This window comes from Dasypus novemcinctus, chromosome 6 (assembly GCF_030445035.2).
Source record: "Dasypus novemcinctus isolate mDasNov1 chromosome 6, mDasNov1.1.hap2, whole genome shotgun sequence".
Taxonomy (NCBI): domain Eukaryota; kingdom Metazoa; phylum Chordata; class Mammalia; order Cingulata; family Dasypodidae; genus Dasypus; species Dasypus novemcinctus.
The window spans coordinates 28013433-28033186 of NC_080678.1; the positions used below are offsets into that span (position 1 = coordinate 28013433).

The window sequence follows — 19754 nt, forward strand, 5'->3', positions numbered from 1 at the left end:
ATCACTTAATCAAAACCCCAAGCTGTGCAAAGGATAAGGCAACATATAACAAAGACGTTATTAATGAGCTGTAACATAATTGGTAAAATCTAGAATACATGCTTTTTATATGCCTTTATAATCCATGAGTTGTTAGTAAAAACGTCACATCTGCATGATGGGGAGAAGTTACTAATATAGTAACTTTAAAATATAATATAGTATCTTTATATATACTAATATAGTAATATAGTATATATACTTTATATATACTAATATAGTAATACAGTAATCTTTAAAACTATCAATAAATCCGAGTCATAGAACTTCAGGCGAAGAAGGGATCTTGGTGAGTCTTGGTGGTTGAATGGTATCCCCCCAAAAGACAAGTTCAAGTCTTAACCTCCAGTCCTGAGAATGTGATCTTATTTACAAATAGTCTTTTAAAATGTTATTAGTCAAGATGAGGTCAAACCGGATTAGAGTGGCCCCTAATCCATACAACTGATGTCCTTATATGAAGAGGAGAACTGGACACAGACACAGAGAAGACAACCATGTGAGAACAGAGGCAAAGGTATATACAAGCCAACGAACCTCTGGGGCTATCAGAAGCCAAAAAGAGAGGCATTGAACAGATTCTTCCCTACAGATTTCAGAGGAATTACGGCCCTGTCAACACCTTTATTTCAGAATTTTAGTCTCTAGACTGTGAGATAATAAATTTCACTTGCTTTAAGTCACTCAGTTTATGGTACTTTGTTACAGCAGCTCTAAAACAGTGAGTATCTGGTCGATCTCCTCAATTTACAGATGAAAACATATACCTGATTTCTGGAAAACAGGAAAGACTTACTACTAAATACTTACAGCATGACAGAACCCAGGTCTGGTTTCCTAACTGGTACCCTTTCTATATCTCCAAGTTTAATAATAAAAAAAAAAAACTTTAAAAAAATCTACATATGGATTGAAAGATAACATGAATTCCTAAATATGTCCTAATTCTTGATACCTTAACCAAAGAAACTTTTAGGGCAAGCAAATCTAGTCTTACTTTTTTAAATGCTTCATATCATACTATCTCAAGTAGGACAAATGCTCTAGACTCACACACAAACACATTCATATATCATATTAAGCTCAAGGCTAATTATTTCTGTAATTTAAAAAGGTAAGCTTAAACACTACAGAATAGTCTTAATGAAGCAAAGACGGCAAAAAAAGGAAAAACGCAGCTTTAAAGATAAGTCAAAAGGAGAAGAGCAAATCTTAGTTTTCCCTCAGTGCTACCAGAAATGCAGAGTGAGAAGCTCTAACCTAATGAACATTATCTATAGGAACCTCAGGTTTTCCACACCAATATTAGGAGCCACAGCTCCTGCTCCCTCCCCAACCAGCTTCCCCAAGTGCTGGAGCTCCCCAAATCCCTCAGACAAACTTACTTACTAAGGGATTACTCTATGCCTTCAAATGAATGTTTATTATTCTCTAAAAAAGCTTTAGGAATCAGGAATAAAATCTCATTTAATTTTCCTCTTATCAATGGAAAAGGTATGATTTATTGATCTTTTAATAAAAGCCTTCTGAAATCTTTATATGAAATGACTCCTTGGAACTCACAGGCTCCCTGGAACAAAAACACTGAAGAAACAGCCAGACATACCAAAAGTTTTCAAAAATGGAAGTCAACTATGTCTGAGTACATCCAGAGAGGTATTTTCTAGAAATCTGTTCTACTTGAAGGATGAGCAGCTTTCCTTTTTGTTTGTTTGTCTGTTTGTTTAAAAGCCTCTATTCCAATCCAATATTATTTAATAAAAATAGGGAAAACTCCACAACATGAATTTCCCCTTACTCCTTAAACAACAAATAGACCCTGCCTACTAACTTCCTACTGAACCTAAATATTTTTATTTCTTTAACAAAGCCTTGACTCTGCCTTGTTCCCTACCAGAGCTATTACTGATTTTTAAAAAATTCTTCTTGGGCCATCCTTAACTTGGAGAAAACAATGAAAGCTGGTGGAAGATTACTTTTAGCATATGGTTACATGCATGGACACACGCTGTCAAGTCTTTCAACTTTCCTCTCAGTTACAGACCTCCCTATCTTAATAACCCTAGTAAGATTTTGTCTTTATAGATTCTGTTCCTTCCCTTCCACACAAACCTAGGTTATGATTCCTAAACACTATTATTTTTAAAAGGCCAAGTTCCCAGGGATGGTGGTAAAGGACACCATTTAGTCTTTCAGACTTGCACCAGAGCTGTTATCAGAGCAGAATGTAGTTTAGTAGGACTGGCACTTCTGCCTGAATTTGTGTTTTCTCTCCAGTTCCCCTTTCTAAACCTCCCCAGCTTGCTACCTGTTGGCAGTGCTGGTGTTGCTGCTCCCACTGTTGTGTTTCTGTGCCCGGCTCAACCTCCGTGGGGGCTTTGAATGCTGCAGCCGGGGGCTCGGCATGGAGGGGAATGATGTCGAGGCGTAGCCATGTTCACACTCTAATAAGAGAGAGGAAGAAAAAAAGATATGATGAGAGGAATACACCCAAATTCATGGATCTACAGATTTGGAAGTCCTTGCAATAACAGGGTGAAAAGTAGGAGAAGAAAGAGGTGAAAATCTCCCATTCTTTATGGTTGTAAGATAAAAATTCTAGTCCTTGCCTGGACATCAATCTTGAGATATTATATACAACCCCAAATCACCACCTGGAAGGCATACTAATATCTCCCCTAAACTAAGTAATTTCTCTCTCCTTTCAGAAATCCTTTTCTCCAAGGATTTTTCTTGACTCAAACTCGCTAATTTCTAAGACCACCTAAATGATTTCACTTGTCTCAAAACTCCCCTTTCCCTTTAACTCGATTATAAATATTCAAATAATTCAATCACCTAGTCCTACAGGGGCATTTTCTCTCCTGAGTTCTCAGAGGTCCTGCTCTTTATATTCCAAACTTTTTGTCTCCCTGGGGCTCCATCTCTTAAGAGATCCCATTTCATCATACCTCGGATATACAGAGGCCCCTACCCCATAATTCTGCATCCTCTTCCCCCTCTTCAAATGACGTTTCCCTTCCTTCACGTTCACACAGCCTCCATCTCTTCCAGCCCAGCTCAGGCCCCCTTCCTACCGCACTTTCTTGCCTCTTCCATCTTGGTCCCAAGACTCGCCCCTTCAACCCCATGAGCCTCTCCCCCTCTCCTAGGTTCCACCTCACCTTGGGCTCCCCTCAAGCCATCCCTCCCCTGCTCCCCTAGCTCTGAGTTCGCCCTTTCTCTAAACCCTACCCCTCCTCTCCCCCTCTCCCAGCAGCCGCCTCATGCTCCTCTCACGCACTTGACGATCCCCTTACCCTACACCCTCATCCCCACCCCTCCACACACGCCTCCCCTCCATGCACCTCACCACACATGCATCCTCTCACACACGCCTCCCCTCACAAACTCACATGCACCCCCACTCACACACACAAACCTTCCCTCGCAAGTGCACACTCCTATCACACACAGGCACCGGCACACACACCACTCCTCACACCCGCCCCCTCTCCCCGCAGCCCTCCCCCACACACCCCCTCACACTCGCTCCTCCCCTCACGTGCACCTCCCCTCACACTAGCTCCTCCCCTCACACAAACACCTCTCCTCGCACGCACTCCCCTCACCCGCGGACCCGTACTCCCTGCTCCGAGAAAGGGCGCGCGGGCGCAGGCGGCGGCGCCCAGCCGTTACCTCGCTCCCGGCGCTCCAAAAACTCGGCCGCCTCCAGCAGGCGCTGCACGTTGATCATCCGCACCCGCTCCATGGGCACCACGGGTGGCGACCGGGGCTTCTCCGCGCCCCCTTCCCCCGCCGACAGGAGGCGCCGCAGGCGGCTACAGTCCGGCGCCGCTCTGGGACATGTGCGGCGGGCGGGCGGGCGGGCCAGCCCGGCCGCGGCTCGGCGCGCTCTCCGCCGCCCGCCGCCTCCGCCACCCACGCCGCCCGCGTAGCCCCCGCCGCGGAGCTGGCAACCCGCGCGCGGTTTGTTTACCTCTCGGCGAGAGCACGGAGGCGGAGCGGGAGCAGCGCCGGGTCCGCCCCCCTCCGCCCCTTCCTCTGCCCCCTGGGAAATGTAGTCCCTCCTTCCGCCCACTGACGCCGGGAGTCGTAGTACGCAGGCCTGCTCAGAGCGCCTGCGCGCTGCAGGCTTTCCGCAAAGCCCCCTGGGAGATGTAGTCCCGCTGGGCATCTTGCTCTCTCTGATGGGTCAAAAGGCAAGAGAAGTTGCCGGCTGGACCTTGTCTGCCGGAGGGAAGGATTTGAGCGAGCTGTGAGTCCACTATTGGGTAGGGCTTTTTCTCAGTGACTCCCCGAGAGTTCGCGGGGCTGAAGCATTCCTTATCCGAAGTCCCATGTTCCAGTCCCCTTATCTCTTACTTTCTCATATAACTTCAGTGCCTCATTACAAAATGCGACTAACACCTGCACAGACAGGTACACAGCAACATTTGAAAAGGCAAAATCACTGTTCACAGAAGAAAGGGCTGGTGTTTCCAGAGCCTGAGACGGCTTCCTTCAGCCCTTCTTCCAATTCAATTTCCAAACAGACGGGTAATTCTTAAAATCTTTTTCAAAAACTCTTTTCTCTTCCCTCAGCCAGTGTTTTTAGAGAAAACCTCTCCTGCTCTGCAAGTGAAGGATATAAATCAGTGGGGAAGTGATTTGGTGCTGGAGTTATTCAGGATTCAGTTCGAATCCTGACAGCTACTTACACTAGTTGTGTGGACTCTTTAAGCCTCTTTTTCTTCATGGATAGAGTGGATATAATTACTCCATTTATCAAAGACACTGAGGGCCTGCCATATGCCAGGCATGCTATTAGACATAGGCATACCGTAATCAGAGAAACAGACATGGTCCCTGCTCTCAATGAGAATATAATTAGTAGGACTTACTGTGAAGATTAAATAAAATAATTCCAGGATTCAATATATACAAGGCACTCAATGATTGGAAGCTATGATGATGATTGTTTCCTCTCATATCTCCTCCATTGAGATAACTGGAAGCAGTGGCTAGAAACAAGGCAGGAACCATACTAAAAGACTGCCACTGACTACCCTCACCACCACTCTCTTTTCAGGTCCTTGATGTAACAAGTCTCTGAAGGATTTCTCAGCTTCAGCACTACTGACATTTTGGGTTGAAAAATTCTTTGTTCTGGGGGGGCTATCTATGCACTGTAGGATGTTTAGCAGCATCCCTGGCCTCTATCCATTACCTACCAGTAGCACTCCTACCCCCTCCCCTAAAAAATGTCCCCAGACATTTGTCTGTGGGGACAGAATAAAATCACCACCACTGACAACCAGTAGTCAGAGAAAGGAAGGCCAAAAGGGTCATAACTATTGAATGCTCTAGAAGCAAACCTGGATCCATGTAAACATATCTATAACTTTTCCCTACCTTCATTATATTAACCTGCTGATGGGTATCTAAAATAACAGGATGTTCCTGGTGAGGGGAGAATTTCCCCTTCTCTGTAGTCATTTCAATGGCTACTGCAGGAAAATACCATCTCAGGATGGAAATTCTACCCTCTTAAAAATGTCATGGGCTTCATGCTGCATTTTAACACCCTCGCCCCTTGTACTTTTTTTTTTTTTTTTGCAGAGTGAACATAATCTCCAATGAGGTCACAGTCTGTAAAATTCTGCCAGCTCTTTTAAATGTTATACTTGGCACCACATTTAAGAACCAAATAGATGCTCCTTCAAATACAGGGAGACCCTAACCACACAAACCACAAGGGAATTTATTTTTTGTAAAGACTATGAAACATCTGGGCTGTGCTTTTCCAGCTGTTGGCTAGGTCATTTCATATCTCGGCTTTCCCATTGGGTGTTGATAATAACCATCTGCTCTTCTCAACAAGGGACATGTTGGATAGGGGTGGGGCAGAACTATTTAAAAGAAAATACCTATTCATTCAGAACATCTGCTAGTTGAGGGTAGAAATTATTAGGTTGAAAGTTAGTTTCCATCATTTGCAGAACCCCTTTAAGAGTAAGATTCCAAGTTGCCAAAGACTTCTCAATTAATGCAGTTTTATGAAAAAAGAATGATCAGTTTTACCAAATGGGAGGCAAATCTGTGTGGTGTGCAATCAAGAAAAGTAGTACAACTGAAATATACATGGATTTAAAATGGATTAAAATTCATATGTCATGGATTATAAAGCACTAGCAGGTTATTAAAAGAAGACTAGATGCTTGGGGTCATGCTTGGCCTTTCACAGTTGACGTCCAGGGGAATTACCCAGCCCTTCTAGAGCCATGGTCAAGAGGGAGAGGAGAGGAGAGAAGTAGGGTAAGAGTCACCAAAATGGCCATCTGGGCATGTATGAAGAATTGAACCAGGCAGTGTAAAGGGCTGGTTTATGTACAGAAACATCAGGCCTTTTCCAGCAGCAGTTGAAAATAGCATTTCCTTTTTTCTGCTCTGGCTGCCACCCGGATCCTTGCTTAAACACCAGCCACAAGGACCTCCCACAGCACAAAGCTTAGGGCTTTATCCTTGGGTGAGTGATGCCACCCACAAGCCATCCCTCGGTGCCAGTCCCAATGCCAGACCCAAAGGCAGCCATGACATCTCTTCTGCTCAGATGAGTCTAGATTACATTATAGATACAGATGGGAAAACTGAAGAAAGATAAGCCTACTGACAAAAGAACCCAAAACCACCCACAGTTGCTGGTTTTGTCTTCTCCCTAAACTATCTCTCTCAGGAGAGAACCATTTGATGGTGGAAAAAGTCCCCCAGAAGTCCCCCAGGCCTATAACAAGCACAGCCCAGCTGAGGACAATCTGCCTTCTGGAGAAAGCAAGCAAACCTCTGAACTCTAGGGGTCCTTTCCTGGCTCAGTGTGCTAAACACAAATATCCAAGTGACTTCTTGCAGACTCATGAACAATAGGAACTGGTCAGTGTTCTATCTTTTCTGCAGACCAGATAAAGGGACCCTTTATCTGGGAAGAGGGGAAGGGACCCAGAGGTTAAGTTACAAGTCCAAGGTCACTGTGTCGGTGAAACCTGATGTTAGGAGAACTCAAACTACCAAGTGCTCGCCGTGCAGGGCACTGTTTTCTGCCATTATCTTTAAGGATGGGGCTTTTCAAATAATCAAAGTTGAGGAAGGGGGAAGGGGGAGCTCTGAGTTCCTACATGAGAACCACAAGTTATACATCTTTCCGCCCCCCACCCCAAAATGACAATAGCAGCCTCCTCCCCACCTTTCCCCGCAGAGCCCAGAAACGTGAGGAGCAGCAGAAAATCTTTCCCTCTGCCCGGTGAGTCAGCCTTGCCTAACTTCATGCGTAAGCTCTCCTCAAGTCAGCGGCGGCTCAGAGCTGCGGCTCTGTGTGCAGCCGAGATAAATTTGGGTCTAGAAGGGATGACGTAATGCTAAACCCGAGAGGTAGCTGCCGCCTCGCCTCCCAGGGCTCGGGTCGTCAGGGCTGCCGGCTGACATCCCAAGCACAAGGAAACACACCAAGCAACCCAGGTGCCCAAGCTGGGGAGAAAGGGGAAAAAAAGGCCTTGGGGGATGGGGAGAACGGCAGGGGGAGGCAGTGTTAATCTGAGATCGCTGCATCTGGAAGTTTGTTGTTTTTTAACTTCAGTTTTCTGGTGCCATCAGGCCCCTGGCAGAGGTTCAAACAGCTGCACTTGACTTCCATCCTGGCCTCTCTCTTCCCCCTAAGTAAAGGGCTTACATTTTATTAAATGGCCCTTCCTACAGCAGCCTATTTCAGTGATTATAATGGATGTGTTAATCTCTTAGATGCCCTTTTCCTTCTTTTTGTGTGAATTTAGATCTTAGGGGAAAATCTGCATTGCAGGACTCAATTAATATGCACATCTAAGTGGCTTGCTTACTCTGGAGCACCCCACTGGGGGATACTAGGGACCATTTCATAAGATTTTCAGGAAGATTTTGCTAGGGCCACACCAAGTTGAATGTTCCCCCAAATAACACTTAAGGGTTTATTTCACATAAATTTATATCATTAAACTGGTCCCTCAATCCAGCCCCCATTTTTCTGATGAGAAAGTTGAGGCTCAGAGAGGTCTGGTAATTTGCCCAAGGTCACACAGCTATCTATCTAACTGATGGAGCACGAATTAGAACTCAGGCCTTTAGACTCTAGTACTATGCTCTCTTCCCATCTCCATAATTCTTTTTCTGGTTAAGCTATGTTTTCAAACACATATGTATGGAGTAAGTTTTCTGATCTTTTAAACCTGTGGGACCCCAAACCTTCAGAAATCAGGATCAAGTTATATTCCAGTGGGATTCAAAGCCTGCATTTGCTTTCTGTTCAAAGTTCACTCTTCCCTAAAGGAAAGGTTTCCCCCCAATCAACTCTTTCTCTGCTGGCCCTGGGCCCAAACTTACCACATCACTTTCAATTAAAAGACCACCACAGGTAAACAATCTTTGTTGTATCTAAGTTGTTTCCTTAAGAATGCCTCCTGAGTGCTTTTTTCCAAAGGCATGTCATCATTTGTTGCTATGGTTAGGTATACATTCTCCTTGAGTTTGTAGTTGTAATAATTTACACTGGTAGATTTCTCGACTTTCAACCATCTCTGGCATATAACTCAGTCAGCCATGGTATGTTATTCTTTTGATATACTGCTCGATTCCATGAGTTAATATTTTGTTTAGAATTTTTGTGTCTATATTCAACAGCAAGAATAAGCTATAATTTTCTTTTTGTTGCTTTTAACAGGTTTGGGTATTGCAACAATCTGTTCTTTCAAAGTTAGATGGAACTTGATTTTAAAACATTTAAGGAAAGGAAAAAAAAAAAAAGGCCACCAGAAGCCTTTCCCTGCTGCTAAGAGGATAGCCCACATTCTTGCCATAGCCCTAGGAAACCCTCCCACCCCTGCCAGGAGTTGCCTAGAATTGCCCTGCCCCCAGTCCTTGGCATTACCACCCCTTGCAGGCAGCAGAAACGTGAGGGTCATGTTTAGGCCCAGTCAGGCCCTGGCCAGTAAATCACACAGCCAGCCCCTGCTGCCTTGTGTCTGAGTTCTCAGTCTCAGGTACAGCATTTATAATAAAAACACTGTTTGTCTCCCCATGGACATTGGTGATCTTGCCTTCTCTTCTCTCCCAGCTCCAGCAATCTGATTCTAGGATTGTGGGATTCTCCAGAGAGCCTGGAATAATATGCCTCCATTTGCTGCCATTTAATGAGTGCCAGCTCTGTGAATGGTGCCTCACTTACCTCAGTTCATTTAATCCTCAACATACCTCTGAGATTCCTGTTTTACAGGTGAGACCCAGAAAGGTTAAGTGACTCACCCAAGGTCTCACAGTAAAAGGATTCAAACTTGGATTTTCCTACTCTTAAACCCCACAGCATTCATCATATGTTCAATCGGACAAGGTCAAACAAAATTGGTTAGGGTAATACCATCCTCCTAGGAGGCTTTTGAAATGTGTTGGAATGTATTTTCATGTGTCACAATGACTGTTCTCCTGGCATTTAGTGAGTGGGAACCTAGGAGGTTAAAATCCTGCAATGCATGGAAGAACTGTCCTTTATTGAGAAACACTAGGCCAGAAGTTTACAGGCAGAGAACTCATCATTCATTCAAGAGATATTCCTTAAGCATTTATTATGCATGATGCTAGATGCTGAAGATGAAATAATGAACAAAACTGCTTGTGATCTCTGTCCACAAGGTGCTTATATTCTAGTCTGCAGCCTGATAATAAACACGTATAGTAATTACAAGTTGTGATACGTAGTATGAAGTACAAGCAGAGTATCTTTAGATGGCGGGGGGTGGGGAACAGAGGATCAGGGAAAGATCACAAAGGCTGACTAGGCCAGCTTCTCACCCTTTCATGGGCATACAAATCACCTGGCAAATGTGGTAAATTGTGGGGTGGGGCCTAGGAGTCTGTATTTTTGACAAGTTTCCAGGGGATGCCAAGGCTACACATCCTTGGACCATCCTCTGAGCAGTGAGGGTGAAGGCAATGGCAAAGAGTTTGGATTTTATTTTAAGCAAGGCAGGAAAGATACCGTTGAAGGGCTGTAAACAAGTCAGTGATGTGAACCCAGTTATATTTAAGATCACTCCTGTTTCCTAGATCTCAAGCAGAGAGAGGAAGAGGTTGGACCTACACTGTTTGACTGAAACCAGCTGGCCCACACTGTCACAGTCACAGCCAGGGTCTAAGGCTCATTTCTGCGACTCACACTTGCCTCTCTCCGCTGGCTCCTCTGGCAGAAGCCTTTGGCTCCAAGCACAGACCAACCCAGTTGCCTTACAAGCTTGGGCGCCTTCGGGAAGTCTAGTACAGCTTGACAGGGCGTGGATTCACACTCCCAGCACTCCGGCATGCACACTGGTTGGGTGAGTTCCACTAGGGGTGCTGGGCAGGGTGGTATATTCCAGACCATCACCTTCCAGAGAAAGGGACCTCAATTCCCAAAGAACCCCGGAAGATTTTGACCACACTCGCTCAGTCCTAGGATGCTTGAGGAGAAACAGAAGTTGCTCTAGGGAAGCATCCCCAAGGGGACAACCTTCAGCCTGGACTTGAAACATTTCAGTTTCCAGTTCTTTCCTCTTACTAACGTCTTGCTCCCTGAGGCTGACTCCAGAGCCCCAGAGTCTCCTTAGGAGGGCAGAAAAAACTGGGTTTTCATTTCAGCTTCATTGTTTTTTAGCATGGGGCCTTGGGAAAGTCAGTCAGCCTTACTAAGGCTTAGCTTTCCTTATCTATAAAATAAGGATAATTATAACATCCACCTATTGGAAGGTTGGAGGATTTAATGAACTAAGACATGGAAAACATTAGCACTGTGCTGGCACATAGTAAGTACTCAGTAAAAGGGGGCCATTTTTACTATTCCTTTGGAAAAGAGGGAAAAAAAAAAAACCAAATACTTGTCAGCAGTCCTCTTGGGGATAGGTTATCAAACTTTCAGGAGACAGACAAGAACTACTTATTGGCTTCAATTTGTCCATCTTTTGAACTGGAACTTAGAATTGGAACTGGAAGCCATATCTGGATTTCACTTGGGAAGCACCAAGTACAGCACCTGGTTCCTGGTAGGTTTTAAAAATTATTTGTTGAACTGAGCTAAATTTTTCAGCTGGTGAAAAGCAAGTTGTATGCAGGGTCAAGAAGCAGAGTAGAGATGGTCAGGCTGTGGTGTTGGCAAGAGGGAGATAACATAGGATCCCAGAAGTTACTTCTGGGCCCCTGTAAAAGTAAAAATAAATTAATACCGGCTCCCACTTGCCATCCATGCCCTGAAACAGAACAGCCCTGGGCAAGGCCCCCATTTTAATACAGTAGTCTACCTAGTCCCAGGACATCTTTATTCAAGTATTCTTGCAATAAAGATATAAAATAAAATATCTCAAATAGTAGGTAATCCAAATCCCGTTTTGTTTTGTTTTGTTTTGCTTTAGCTTAAATTTCCCAGTTTCCCTCACCTTCAGGGTAGTGTGTTTATCTTTCTAATTATTCTGTGTGTGAATTTCCTTAGCAGACACTGGAGTTAGAGGTGTGTGTTCAAGGGCAGGTAGTATGGGAGGTGGGCTTGGCAGAAACACAGGTATAGACAATCCTCCCAGAGCAGAAGGCCCCTATCTGTAAAGAAATGAGAGTGGACTGTGTTTATTTACAGGGCTGCTTACTTGGCTTCCTAAGCTCAGGCAGTAAAAAAAAAAAAAAAGTCAGACCTACAGCAATTACAAGGACAAACACAAAAGATTTAAAATGCTATGGGTGGGGAGGGAGGGGTAGAACTAATCCTTTTGGAAACCCAGGATAAACTGTTGTTCTGTCTGAAATGTCGACTAGAAAAACCAAAGACACAAAGCCTAAGTCAGATGCAATCCCACATTGTTAGGGTTCACTTTCAGACAATTGATTTTTCCAAATCTGGCACTGAAATAGAGTATACGCTACTTGTGGCCAGTGACTGTATCTCCAGGACCAAACACAGTGCCTGGTGTAGAGTAAATATGTGCTCCTTAAATACCAGTTTAAGGAACAAACTCAGAACAAATTTAGGGAACATTATGGGCACGCAACATCATTCCACATTTTACAAAATATATGCTGCAAGACTCTTTTTAAGAGAGTTCCTCTAGTCTGAATTTTTTTTAAAAAAGAAATTCTCTTTACATGTATTTCCTGGAGATCTATTGCTCAAAGCAAGAGTCACCTGAACTTTCAAAATGTTTCACAAGCTAGGGGCCCAACAGCATTCTGCCAGGGTGAGGAAGCAAAGAAGGAGCCTCCAGTCTAGGATGCCAGTGGCAAATGCCCATTATTTTTGGCCAGAGAGATCAAGTCAGCTGTTGACAGTTTTAACACCTCTGGTCAGCCACTCAGAGACAATAATATCAGAGTCAATTGCTTCTCAAATTTAGCAGAAGAGCCAGAGAGCAGGTGTCTCTCCCTAGGGAATTAAAAACACTTTTCTCTCTCTTTCTCTCCACTGCCAGCCTAGAGCTCCACCCTTCACCCCCAGAAAGAGGCCCCTCTGGGAAGACTTGAATTCCTCCTCCTTAGTTAAGCTTGGGCAGTCATCCCATCACTGTCACTGTCTTCTGGTTCCTCCCTCCCCCCAAATATAAAAGAAAATATTTTTTCAGTATGGCAAATTCAAATTAGCTTCATTTTGAAAGACTATTGAGAATGTTGCAATGACCTTCGCAATAACCAGACACACCCTGGGATCAGTAAACCAGGTTTGAGAATTGCTGACTTATAAGCACCTGACCTGTAAGACAAAAGCCCAGTTTGGGGCTCTGCCTGGGACCCATTCTCACTTCAAGAAAGAGGAAACACAGCCCGTAGGACCCAGTTCTACCTCTGCTGTGTCACCTTGGGCAATACCACTGTCTTTCTCTGGGCCTCTGCTGCCCCGTCTGTGTAGTGAGGATGATGGATGGTTGGTGACCTCTGGGGCTCCTTCTGGCCCCGATGCTCTGCTCTTTCCATCTCCTTTAGAAACAAAGTCCCAAATGGAGGGGAAGGAAGAATGGGAAAGGAACGAGAATGTTCAGAAGGCCTGGCTATAATAAACCTCCCACCACTTCTGCTTGCTGAAAAAAGCTTTCTTAATTCTACAAGAAGATTCCCATTTCTTGATGGGTTGTTGCTTTTTTACTTTTTTCTTCCTTCCTTCCTTCTTAAAAAAAAAAAAAACAAAAAACTCAAAAGCCACAAAACCACAACTCACCTCCCCTAAGCGGGTCATTAGAAAGCCAGAGCTATCAGGGTTTAGGTAGGTGTGTCAGGCCTGACTTACTAGTGGTATCTAAGTGAAGACCAGGCCAGGGCAAGCATGTGCTTCTCTCCAGAAACCCAGTTTAAATCAATATTTATCCAACTGTATTTATAGAAAGTGGTGGTGGTATGGAGGAGGGGGTGGAGTAGAGAGGCAGGGGGAATCTAAAACAGAACAAGCCACAATGACTGATGCAAATCTTTGTGGCCAATTCGTTTCTGCAGGGCCAGGCTTTTTTTTTTTTTTTTTTTTAAAAAGCAAAAGGCCCAGCTTTTGATAAACCTGCTGTTGGCCCCAGTACCATAGCAACTGCCCCAAGTCCTCTAATATGCCCAGAGGACAGCCTTGGAAAAGGTAGCAGGAGGGGGGTAGGTTTCCTAGGAGCCCTAAATTTGACTTAGAGCCAGGAGAGTTGAACAACTCTGAAAAACAAAACCAGGAAGGGAAAAAAAACCTCTCTGGTTGGCTATTCTGCCTCCAGCCTCACTTCCAAACCTTTTCTCAGCAGAGTATGACACAACCTTGAACAGTCAGCAGGGTGTCAGATACCAGCTCTGCTTTCCGTGTCTGGATGATGGTAGGCAAGTCATTTTACCTCTGTAAACTTCATTCCTTGGCTGTAAAATGAGCACACACATATATGCTTACTCCAGAGGACTACAGCCTCTGGAATAAGAGGCTTAGGTTTGAAACTCAGTTCTGCCACTTACCATGTGACCTTCAGGCAAATTACCCAGCACCCCTGCTCCTCAGTTATCCCTTCCATAAAATGGAGGTAATAAAATTGCATGTGTCATAGGGCTGTTGTGGAGGCTGGAGGAAATAATGCGTATTTAGTCTCATATTTGGTATACAGCAGGGGTTTTTAACCTTTTTTTAATCTTCACCAGTCAGGTGACAACCATGGACCCCTTATTAAGTCCACACTATACTGTGTATTATTTAATAAATAAATCACACTCACACCAACATGTCCCCATAAGAATAATGTTTTGTTTTTTAATTTAAATTCAAGTCCACGGACCCCTTGTTAAGAACCCCTGGTATACAGTCAGCACTCAATAAATGGTAGCCAGTATTGGTACTATGCAATGCAATTAGTTGCTGCTGCTGCATGCTGGCACCCTTTCCATTATTCTCAGTTGCACTTCCAGACTTTTGGCCAGCCATCTCTAGATGAAAATCCACATTTCTGGGTATGTCCATAGAAAAGGGTAAACAGCTATTGTTTTGCCTTGATGACAGATGGAGCCTTTTCTCCTAACTTTCCTCCCCCTGCCAAGAGTGGCTCTGTTCAGCTTCTCTTACTCCATAAATTCTGCCCCCTTTCTATGGATCCCTTCCACAGGGCACCTTGTTTCTGGGAGCTCTGTGACTCTGAATGCCATGGTATCTTCAAAAGTCTGCTTCTGGCATTTGCCAGTGGGCAGAGACCATATTAAAACATATTTTTTGAAAAGGTAATTGAATATAGAGCACATAAGTTAGGATGCAGAGGAAATATGGGCCAAATTTAAGAATGCTCTTCACACAACTCCACTGTAAACAAATATCCCACCCCACTCCCATTATAAATCAAACTACAGTTTTCTTAAAAAAAAAAAAAAAAGAAAAGAAAAGGCAATTGTACATAGTAGAGGCTCGGTAAATTTTTGTAGGATGAATGAATGAATGATATGATATCTGGCCTGCAAAAATGTGACCCGCTTGAACGTTAGCTACCATAAAAACCCTCAATTTTAGCATATATGGCCTAGTCCCCTACTTTTTAATCTAGTAATTGATTGATTTTCAGAATTGTCTGCAGTTGGTTCTCCAAGCCAGGCCCTGGTCTTATGGTCCAAGGGCAGTCTGTGGTTGATTATAGGAGACCCTCTTAAAGGAAATCAGTATTCCTGACTCTTCTCCAAGTCTGAAGAAAGTGTCATGTATTCCTTGGCCTTCAAACCTAATCACTGTGTTATAGCCAGTAAATAACAACTCCAACCCATCAAGGAATTTATTAAGTGCCTACTGTAAGACAGACTTCATGATCAATAGTAATATCTCTGGAAGTCTTTAAGATTCGTAGCGATTTGCTGTACCTGTGGGATCTCCCAAGCTGGAAAGGCCCCTTCTTTTCCCTGGAAATCCCTCGCAATGTACACAGCAGGCAGCCAACACTGGGTGATATAATTTGAGCCTCCTTCCCCAAGAAAACCCACCCTATCTACCGGAAATAATTCAGCACTGTGGCCTTACTTGGTGAGCTCTGCTCATACAGAAACCTCAAGGAGGTAATGAAAAGCAGTCTGGCTACAATGGAAAATAAGGCAAGCTCCTGCCAAGTAAGTACTTGTAAACAACAGTTAAAACGGTTCGTCTGAACTCGTGACCAGGGTCTTTCGGTGCATCTCGGGAAAGTCGCACAGAACCCGAAATGGAGATCTGAGGCCCGACACCCGTCTCAGGGGAGAAGAGCGTCCCTTTAAGAAGAGACTGGACCAGCTGGCCGCACTACAGCTCCCAGAGATTTCCTGGCTGGCCTCCTGGCCCCACCTCCCAGCCTCCGGCCTCAGCAACGCGTGATGTCAGAGGAGGCTGAAGCTGCCGATTGGCTGAACGACGCAGCTAGGTCAAGTCCAGTCAGAGGAAAGAAGTTTGTCTCCATGTGGAAACCATGTGTCTCTAACTGGGAGGGGGAGGAGGAGGAGGCAGAGAAACTGAGATCGAGTGATTACAGGGGAACTGGCTGAAATGAAGGAGGGCAGGTTGTGCACCTGAACCAGCCAGCAATGCCCTTTGCAGTAGTGACCTAAAAAAATGTGCACAACAAACCTTGAACCCCCTAATATTAAATAATAATATAATAAAAGCTAGACTCCCTGCTTCCTTCCGAAAACCAGGAACCTGGGAAATGCTGGAATCCTATCGGAACGCGCAGATCCTTCTCCCTCCCCCCAAAGACTGGATGATGTAAGCGTTTCGGCTAGCGGGGCTCTGGAGCAAAACAAGCCCCTCGCGCGCGGACCGACCTGCAGTGCCCGCTGCCGGCGCACGCACGACCCCCACCCCCACCCCGACTCGTGTTATTGCTGTGCACACGCGGACCGCCGTGACGCGCGGGCATTGTGTGCAGCGAGCCGAAAACAACGGCGAGCGCAGCCAGCGAGAAGAAGCGCCCCAATAAAGCCAGACAGATGTAGGGCCCGCTGTTTCTGTTCGCGGAGACCCAGACCCGACGCTGGAGGGGTGGGGGGGTGGTGGTACAGAGAGTGGACAGGGTAAAGTGGCCTCCGGGGGCTGCTCCTGTTTTCAGGAGGGGTAATGGAGGGGCGGGCGGATGGTCGCCTGGAGTTTGCTGGGGTCACTCCGCCGGGGTGAGCTGTTGAGTGGGCTAGGGCCTGGAGCTGGGATCCCCTCTCCAGCAGCCGAGCCGGGCACGACGCGGCGCCCCCACGCGCTTGGGGGAATCTGGGGGCTGTTGGCATCACGTCATACAGAACCAAACAGGGGCGGCGAAAAGAGGCGAGAGAACTAAAAATACTCCCGCGGGGAGCCGGCCAAAGGAGGGGGACTGCGGGACCGAGGGGCTGATTACGCACGCGAAGTTGACTTTGGCTAGGCGCTGAGGTGCCCAAGCCTCTCTCGGGGACCTGCGGGCTTGCCGCGCGGACACCTTGAGAGAGGGGCGGGCAGGAAGCCCCTCGGCTTCCCCTGCCTTGAGAGCCCGCTCCGCCGCCGCCGGCCCGCCCTGCGCGGGGCAGCCCGGCGGGGTGCTCCTGGCCCTCTGCTTACGTGACTGGCGGCCACGCCGGAGCTCCGGCACCGGGTAAACAAGGAGGTGGCGGCAGCCAGGAGGTTGGGGGGGGGGCAGGAGATCCGATTGTCTGCGGGTGCGAAGGAGTGGGGAACGCAGAGGAAGCTCTGGTCGCCTCCCTAATACCCTCGCTGGGGCGGGAGGGGGGGGCGACAAACTAGATTCACCGCACACTGCCAAGGTGCCCTCTTGGGTGCACCCGAGCCAGAGCCGGCGCCCCGGGGCTAGGAGGCGGCAGGGGGCTAAAGAAATCGCGCCCCTCCCCCTTCAACAAAAGCAAACACCAAACAAAACCACGTCCTCCTCCAGCTTTCCACCAGTTACGGCTTTTCAGAAACTAGCCTTTGGACGAATGCCCTCCCCACCCCCACCGCCGTGAATAATCGCAGAGCGTTTGGGCCACACCGCCCGCGATGCGCTTCGCTCGCAACCCAAGCACTCCGGGAAAACAGGAGAGAAGAGAAAGAAAAGAACGCACCCGCCGACCTCCCGACACAAATCCTTGTTTTTGCCTTCACAGCGTCTGCACAACTGCGCTGCCACACACGTTTACCTTAACCCTGGAGGCCTGGAGTGTTTGTCAGCGAAGGTGTTTTGTGTGTTTGTGGGTTGTTGTTGTTGGGGGGGGGGGGTTGTAAGATCTGACACGTTGCAATCGGACCATCTCCCCCCCCCCCCCCCCCCCCACACACACACACATAGATCTTTCCTACTTGTTTCGACAGATTAAAAAGCCTGGGTTTGTCCTGTCTGTTGGTCTGTCTGCCCCGGCCCCTTCCCCTCCTCCTGGCAGCTATTATTGTGAGGACCGTGCTGGAGGCGCAGCACACGCGTGGCCCCGCTAAGGCGCAGAGTCGATTGCCTGGGTAGGGCTGAGGGGACCCGGCTGGCAGAGGCAAAGAAACCGACACAAAAAGGAAACCAGGCATCGCGCTGCACTTGAATCTGGAGGGGCCGGGGGTAGCAATCCACCACGAAGGCAGTTGTCTTCCTCGCCCAGCGCGCATTCGGGAGCCGTCTCCCGGGAAATAAAGAAACCGCACACAACAGCCCGCACCTTCGTCCCCAACTATTGTTTCCTGCGAGATCCCAAAGTTTCCTTCCAGCCGCGTTCCCCTCGCCAAGTTTCCCGGGCGCAGGACGACAGGTCCGGGGCTAGCTGTAGGTGCTGCCCGGGCCCGCCGGCCTGTTTCTTGGGGTAGGGGGGCACCCCAAGGCAATGGAGGCGCAAGGGGACTATGTCCGTGGACGCGATGGCCTGAGCCCAGCACTGCCCCGAGAGCGGAGGAAAAAGCGGAGTAGGCAGAAGGGAGAGACGGAGCCCGAGTCCGCCCGTGCCCGCGCCGTGGAGGACTGTTTGGTTGTTGTTTTTGTTGTTGTGTGTGTGTGTATTTTCTTTCTGCAACCTCTGAGGTCTGCCCACGGTTTCCAACTTTCGGCTTCTAATCCCCACCCCACCCAAGAACGAGCGACAGAAAAACAACACTTGTCTGCTCGAGAAGAAGGCTCCAGAAAAAAAAAAGGAAGAAAAGCGACCTCGAAGAGATGAGCTCTCGGCTCAGTTGTCAGCAAACAACAGCACTTCCCCGCTCCTCGGCCGGGCCGTCCTCCCAGGCCTCGGGAGACCGACAGACGGACGCACCGACAGGCCTCCCCCCCCCCCCCCTCGCTCGTCTTTGTTACATCTTTAGCAGCTTTGTGCAAGCGTGTCCTTTCTCTGGTGTCATCGGCTTTACTGCCGAGGGCTGGATGTGTGTTGGGGAAAGGTGGGGGCGGGGGGGTGCCGCCGGCCGATCAGGCGACCCGGGACGCCCAAGTGGGCAAGGAAGAAAGAGGAGAAGCCGGGGCCCCCAAACTTACTTTTGTTTTCTTTCTCGATCTGCTCCAGGTAGCTGGCGGCCTCGAGCAGAATCTGCACGTTCTGCAGAAAAGTGTTGATGTGCTTCTCCATCGAGTTCTCGCTGGTGTTGAAAATGTCCGAGAAGGGGCACCTGGGCTTGGCCCCGGCGGGCTCCTCGGGCTGGGCGGGGGGCTGGGGCGCGGCCGCGGCCGGGGGCACGGCCGGGGGCGCGGCGGGGACCAGCCCCGCGCCCTCGCAGCGCGCCTCCTTGCGCGGCCGCCCGCGTTTGCCCATGGAGGGACCCGGGTCGGTCAAGCTCGTCCTCTTGCGGGGCTGCGCGGCCCGGCCGAGCTCCAGGCCCCCGGGGAGACCCGGCCGGCTGAGCGGAGGAGGCGCCGGGCGAGGAGCAGACCTGACTTCCCGAGCCTCGCTGCGTGCAGTTGTGTGTGTGAGTGTGTGTCGGTCTCGCAGTGTGTCTGTGTGTATGGGAGATTGAATGAACCTACAGGACAGACGGAGGCGCTCTGGCGCCTGGGTCCTAGTGCGAGCCCTGCTCAGAGGACCGGTCAAAATAAAAGGTGGCAAAAGGCGAGGCTGGGACCGCCCCGCCCGTCCCCGCATACTCTCTCCCCACATCTTACCATAGTGTAAAGCAATGTATTCTAACCCGAATGGGGGAAAAAATACACGATGCCTTTGAGTACACCTGCAAAAAAACAAGCTACTAGCGATTTTTTTCTTCTCAAAAATAATATCTTTGTAAAGCGTCCAGCACAAAGCTCGGTATATAGTAGGGCCCCAATAAATGG

At 47.7% G+C, this 19754-nt stretch overlaps 1 protein-coding gene across 3 annotated transcripts in view; it reads right to left on the reverse strand.

The window, feature by feature from the left end:
• The window catches only part of MXI1 (MAX interactor 1, dimerization protein), a 103838-nt gene extending 84420 nt beyond the window's left edge, over positions 1-19418 (reverse strand). The window contains exons 1-2 of one of the 3 annotated variants that reach the window (XM_004473248.5): positions 18966-19418; positions 2348-2483 (exon numbers count right to left, since the gene is read on the reverse strand). In XM_004473248.5, the coding sequence (XP_004473305.1) occupies positions 2348-2483; positions 18966-19239 (410 nt within the window). In that variant the 5' untranslated portion in view covers positions 19240-19418. Of the gene's footprint in view, positions 1-2347; positions 2484-3013; positions 3457-3717; positions 4003-18965 lie in introns of those variants that run through there. The other 2 variants (XM_058298445.2, XM_058298444.2) reach the window with 2 other exon arrangements.
• Between the last annotated feature and the right edge of the window lie 336 nt (positions 19419-19754).